The 6,372-nt window shown below is 41.9% G+C and overlaps 1 protein-coding gene across 4 annotated transcripts; it reads right to left on the minus strand.

The window, feature by feature from the left end:
* Positions 1 to 2,234: 2,234 nt before the first annotated feature.
* BEX2 (brain expressed X-linked 2) lies at positions 2,235 to 3,876 on the minus strand. 4 transcript variants are annotated; one of them, XM_032757339.2, is made up of 3 exons: positions 3,750 to 3,876; positions 3,248 to 3,323; positions 2,235 to 2,869 (listed from the first exon to the last, which is right to left on the minus strand). In XM_032757339.2, the coding sequence occupies exon 3, from the start codon at positions 2,862 to 2,864 to the stop codon at positions 2,478 to 2,480; it is 387 nt and encodes a 128-aa protein (XP_032613230.1). In that variant the 5' UTR covers positions 2,865 to 2,869; positions 3,248 to 3,323; positions 3,750 to 3,876; the 3' UTR covers positions 2,235 to 2,477. The 4 variants fall into 4 exon arrangements, with proteins under 4 accessions (XP_032613230.1, XP_032613232.1, XP_058297469.1 ...); XM_032757341.2 differs by having other exon boundaries at positions 3,786 to 3,867; XM_058441486.1 differs by having other exon boundaries at positions 3,473 to 3,750.
* Between the last annotated feature and the right edge of the window lie 2,496 nt (positions 3,877 to 6,372).

A 6,372-nucleotide genomic window follows, 5' to 3' on the forward strand; every position in this document is an offset into this window, starting at 1 on the left:
ACTCTCTAAGCTCCCTGTCTGCTCTTTGCCAGAATTTGTAGGCTTTTATGGGAAGAATTTACACATTTTGTGAAGAACGGCCACAGTAAAGGAGAAAAGGAGGCTCACCATATAACCTATAGAAATGATATATAGGCAAATGCCTTCAGAACCTTAGATATAGCTGCTCCCCTTGAGGGAATGTTATGTTCTGCTCTCTATTGCCTTTTGCTCACTGTCTGCTGGCTACTGGTAGTTGCTTGAGCATTTTATATGGAGCCTGACCACTCACATGCTACTGCCTCAGCTGCACCTTCAGACACAAACACTGTGTTAAGAGCCAAGAGAAACTGGTTAGCAGAAGACTCTCTTCATAGAGTAGAATCTTAAACCCAAGTTTCTCTGAGAAGCTGACAGGGCAACTTCAATCTGCCTAGACATAGAAGAGATATGCATTTTTCTGGGCATATGTGTGTCTCATCTTCTATCATGGGTATGATATCAGTTCACTCATGAACTTAATTTCTCCTCATGAACACTTTTTTTTTCCATTGAAGCTGGTGCTAACACTGACAATCAAGAGTAAAAAGTCTGGTAGGACATAAGCCTCTCTGTTCATCAATTTTCCTGACCTTTCAACTCTAGCCTCTCTATAATCTTCTGTCTTGTGTCTTAAGTGCCTGCAGGAGGAGAAAGAGCTTTGAAATTACTTAGGCATCTGATTCATGATGTCCGGGGTTTGTGATGTTATGTGACATTTTCACCTGCCTGTCCACTTTTCCTCTTTGGTTTCACAAGTTCTATTGCAGTGTTATATTCCAGAACAGGAGTGGCAAACTTTTTCTGTTAGGACCAGAAAAAAAATATGTAGTCATTGTAAGCAAGCTATACTATCTCTTTCACAACTACTCAACTCTGCCACTGTAGTACAAAAACAGCCATAGATAACATGTAAATGAATAAGCAGGCCATTGTTCCACTAAAAATTTATGGACACCAAAACTTGAATTTCATAGTTTTGGTGTAATATTCTCAAGTTTTTCAACCTTTAAAAAATGTAAAAATCATTCTTATAGGCCAAATAATAGGCAGTGGGCCAGATTTGGCCCATGGATTGTTTGCCAACCCCTGTTCTGGAATCCTAACTTTAAGTTTATAAGACTGTCTTCATACATAAAATGTGTGTATTTCATCTAATTAGCACAAACTGAGGGGGATTTTATTTCCCTAGTTCTGCTGGGACACTTAACCCCAGTTGTCTTCCCGTAGACTTCTCATAAAGATCTCATTTGTGTATCCATTGATTTACTAAGTGATTTCCTGATGTCCAACTCTGTATAGATAACAAAATTCTGTACATTCATGGATTTCAGGTAAATGTGAGCTGGTATGAGGTGGGACTATCTCAGATTGAAAGTTGGCTGTGTTTCCTCACACATCTTGCAGTCTGCTATACTGAGGAGGAGGTTTCCTGGGAGAGAACTACCTGTAAGGAAAGATCTAGACAGACAATGTTTTTCCATGAAACAAAGCAGAGAGAGGGGATTTGTCCACTCTTTTGTAGAGTAGAGCAAGGATTCAATCCACTGGAAATTCCAGAGAAATTGGTGGGACTTTCTCACTTTGAGGATTTCTGAACATCTGCAGTGGTAGGAGCCAGTGTAGGGAGCAAAACCTAGCAGACAGAGTAATACCCAAGGGAGATGATGAGAATAGAGCACAGCAGCAGAGGAATGAAAGTACCTACTCCTTAGCCCACTGGACTTGTGAATATAGGGAACACCTCACCTTGGAAATTTCCTCTAATAACAGAAGGGAATATCTAAAGTGTTGGGTCATGCATGTCAGTAAGAACAAGAACTTGGGAGAAAGCTCACAACCTCATTACCTTATCTGGTCCATACAACAAGCCTGGGAGGTGATTGTCTTCATCTTACTGATAAATATTATGATCTTCAAAGAAATGTGTCTCTTACATTTCTAAAAAGAGATCCCAGAAGCAAGCTAAAATTGAGATTCTGTCACAAGTGTTTAGTAAGTACTCACATTGCTTTTATAAGTTGGTCACATTGCTTTTTATCATTAATACGTGTTCCATTTTGAAAAATAAGAAATTATGAATAAGCAAGAATAAACTCCCTCTTAATTCTACCACAGAGATAAACACTATTTACTATATATATTTGTATATATATGTATATATATGACTGCTTATGTTCATATTTAAGATTTAAAGTAAAAAAGAATGTAGAGAATGCTTTTTAAAACTGTTTTATTAACTTCACAATATATAATGAGCATCTTTCCATGCAATAGGTAAAACTCCCCTGCTGACAGAAACTTACAAACCGGGTCAAAAACAACATTCAGTTAGAAGCTGGTAATAGGAGACCCACAAGAAATAGGTAACATCAAAACATTTACGACAAAGGTACACCACAAATGTGTAAGTTTAGGAAGCAGGGGTCTCTCTATTAACTTCAGGGAAACCATCAGGTTCAGGGCATAAGGCAAAACTCATCATGATGGTCATGGTGAGGGGGATCAGTGCTGACTGCCCGCAAACTATGACTCAACTGCTTTTCCCTCAGCTTTTCCATCAGCTGTCTCACCTCCTCCCCAATCCTTTCCATATTCTCCTCTCTCATCCTTGCCTGTGGCTCTCCAAGCCTATGCATTATGTCCCATCTATACTGCAGGATGGGCTGCCTAACGCGGAACCGCCTACGATTTCCTCTAGGCACACAGTATTCACCAGCATCCAAAGGCAGGGCCAAGGGCTCCCCTTTATTAGCAACTTGCTCCTTTTCTTTTTTTTCATCATTTTCCTGGTTGACATTTTCCACGTTGAGATTGTTTAACGCTCGTTCCTCTTTGGACTCCATTACTCCTAGGAGACAGACAGAAAATGGACTCAATTCTTGGTGAACTGATCAGCACCGAGGACAGAGGCCCAACTATCCACCTTTCAAAATTCAGAGCCCTGGATTTCAAAGGCCTTTTTTAAACTTCATTTTTTTTTTTCCACCAGAGAGGCCCCGTGTACTCTCGGGGGGGGAGGGGGGCCAGTCCGTGCCCTTCTCTCCCGCAAAGCCCACCATCTTCTCTGCAGATCCATCTCCAGGCCTCTGCAGGCACCAAAATGGAGGACGAAGAAGGGGTGGGGGTGGGGGATTGCGAAGTGTGGGAGTGAAGGCACGGATTGGGGTCTCAGACTGGGCTTTCCTCATGTTCTGACCCCCTCCCCACCACCGTCCCTCGCACCGACCTGGGCCTATCCTTGCAGTCTCCTCCTCCGGATTCTCGACGTGAGGTGCGTCGCCGCGACACTTGGCCCCGCAGACCTGCAGACGGCCCGGGTGGGAAGAGTGGGGGCTGCTGCAGCGGAACGCTAGCGAGGACCCGCCGCCACCCGGCCTCTTCCCCACGCCGGGCCCGGGCCCTCCTAGCCGCCCTCGCCCCCCGCCTCAACCGCCCCGCCCCCCAAGCTGACCACCATTTTCTGCATCAAGAAGGGCGGAGCAGGGGTGTCGGAAAAGCTTGTGCTGGTGACGGAGGCAGGTGCTTCCGAAGGGTCGTAGCCTCAGGATCGCCGGCTCCCGCGGGGCCGGACACCCCTCCGCTCACGCAAGGCTCGCGGTCCCGCGGCGGGGCCCCGGGGCTGCATCGTGGACCGGCTGCGTCTCCGCGCGGCTCCCCGGAGGTGGGGCATCCGCAGGCCGGGGCCGCTCCCCCACACCAACCCCAGGGACCCCCTCCGGATCCCTTACCTGCTCCCCCTCCTCTTCCTACTTTCGGGGCCGTACCTGGCCCGCACGTCCTCAGGGCCACCGGGAACAGGTACCACTGCCGAGAAGGGAGCGAGCGACGGCGGCTCGGAAGCCACAGCGAGGTAAGACTCAGTGTTGGCCGATCACGTGTGGCTGTTGTCATCGCCAGCGGCTCCGCCCCCGTCCCACGCCCCCTCCTGCAGCCCGGAGTCAGTTGGTGCTTTCGGGCCCGCCCCCATCCTCACCGGGAGTCCCTTTTAACATCCCCAGCCTGGGCCCTGCCACTCTCCCTTCTCTGTATATTCTTGAGACTTCCCCTGCCTGCCCAGGAAGGACGGAAGGTATCTTCTCAGGGAGCTGTTGGCCATTCCCACTTCTCTGGGGACTTGCCTCTCTCTGCCCTTGGCTCCCAGGATTCACTTCCTTCTGCCTGCCTACCTCCTTCTGTCCTCTCTTCTACCAATATTCTCCGTTTTCCCTCCACTAAAATGAGGGAAGAGGTGTATCAGGAAAGGAGCACAAGAGAGTAGGCTTTTCTCATTCTTAATACCTTTCTGTATTATTTCTTTGTATGAAACAAAAAATTAATATACTCCTTTAAAAAGGAAAAAAAGTTATTTTTACTTGAAAAACGGGATTAAAGTTGGGCAAAATATCCCAACCACCTGTCCTGTTAAATCATTATATAAATATAGACTCTACACGCAGCTGCTTTTTTAGAACTTTGAAAAGGACAGGGCAGCTGATGGCTCCCCTTCTGAGGGGCCCCTGGACACATGAGGCCCTTCTATGAAATGAGCTAGTGAGTTGTAGTGCTACAGAGCCTTGTTGGGTTTTCATAACTAAAAGGAAAAAAAAGACCTTTTTCACAAATTTCTGGTTCAAATGATAAGTATGTCTTTATTTAAAGATAAAATAATCATGTATTTAGGAAATCCAGAGACATCTACGGTAAACCTACTATAGGAGTAAGAATTGATTTTAAGAAGGTTGCAGCTACTAGATAAATATTACAAATGTACTCATAAATTTATTTGAAAATGCAAAGGACATAGAATAGACAAATAATTTTTTTTAAATATCCTACAAATCTTGAGGGTTACATTATATTATTTCAAGACTTAAGGTGTAATAATAAAGTTAGTGTAGTAGTAAACATAGACCTGTAGATCAATAGAACAGAATAGAGCCCAGAAATAGACCCATACATGTTGTTAATTAATTTTTGACAAAGATGTCAAAGTAATTCGATATGGAAAGTATAGTCTTTTAAACAAATGGTGCTGAAATAACAGAATTCTTAAAGGAAAAAAAGGAGCCTTGCCTTTTATCTATACTATACACAAATTAATTCAAAATGGATCATAGGCCTAAATGTAAAAGTTCAAATTAGAAAATTTCTAGAATAAAACATAGAGAAAAACTTTACAATCTTTGAGAAAACGATTCCTTAGGACACAAAAAGAACAGATCACAAAAGAAAAAAATGAGAAATTGGATTTATCCAAATTAAAAACTTCTACCATTTAAAACACGTGGTTAAGAAAATGAAGTGAGAAGCTGGGAGTAAATATTCACAATATGTGTATCTGACAATGGTTTTGAATTCAGAGCATATGTAAAGAACTTCGAAAACTCAAAATAAGAAGGCAAATAATGCAGTAAAAATGATCAAAAGATTTGAATAAACATTTCACAAAACTACATACACAAATTACCAATGAGCTCATGAAAAGATGCTCAACCTCATTAACTATCAGGGAAATGTAAAATAAAGCCAGAATGAAAAACCACTGCACACCCATTATAATTGCTGAACTTAAGTCTGACAGTCCCAGGCACTTTTGAAAATACTAAACAACAGAAACTCTCCTTGATTGTTGGTGAGAAGTTCAACCACTCTGAGACTTGGTGGCAGTTTCTTGAAAAGTTAGACTTACCATATGTCCTAGAAATTCCACTTTTCAGAATTTTCCCAACAGAATTTAAAACATATTTTCTCAAAAATATTTGCATAGGAATGTTCATAGAAATTTCCTTTATGATAGCCCCAAAGTTGATAAAAATCTAAATGTCCAACAAGTGAACTGATAAACAAATTGTGATGTATTCATACATTTTAACGCTGCTAAGCAATAAAAAAGTGACAAGCTACTGATACAAACAATAACACAGATGAATCTCAAAAAAATGAAAAAAATTTATATCTATAAAGATATCAGCCACAATTGAGTGTTTTCTGCATGATTGCATTTATATAAGTTCTGAAACAGGCAAAACTAATCTGTACTGATATAAGTTGAATCAAATCAGTTTTTGCCTGGCTTGAAAGTTGAGGTTTTTGTGATTGCAAAGAGGCATAATGGAACTCTTTCAGCTGAGGAAAACATTCTGTATCTTAATGGGGTAGTGACTCCATTGACAAATACATTTGTTGAAATCATTGAACTATACAGTTAAAAGGTGTGTATCTTATTGTAGGTAAAATATAGCCCAATAAGTTTTGCTAAAAATCAAATATATAGGAATAAATCTAATTAAATACTTTCAAGACACTGAAAATTATAAAATAGTTTCAAGAACATTAAAGAATAAGTGTAGGGATTACCATGATCATGGATGA

This window comes from Hylobates moloch, unplaced genomic scaffold, assembly GCF_009828535.3.
Source record: "Hylobates moloch isolate HMO894 unplaced genomic scaffold, HMol_V3 SCAFFOLD_7, whole genome shotgun sequence".
NCBI classification, from domain to species: domain Eukaryota; kingdom Metazoa; phylum Chordata; class Mammalia; order Primates; family Hylobatidae; genus Hylobates; species Hylobates moloch.

What these genes read in the sequence shown, in the direction of transcription:
- BEX2 (XM_058441486.1), bottom strand. An exon ending in GACTGCAAGGATAGGCCCAG is followed by an intron (nt 2,870 to 3,247) that starts GTCGGTGCGAGG and finishes TCTGTCTCCTAG; the next exon opens with GAGTAATGGAGTCCAAAGAG.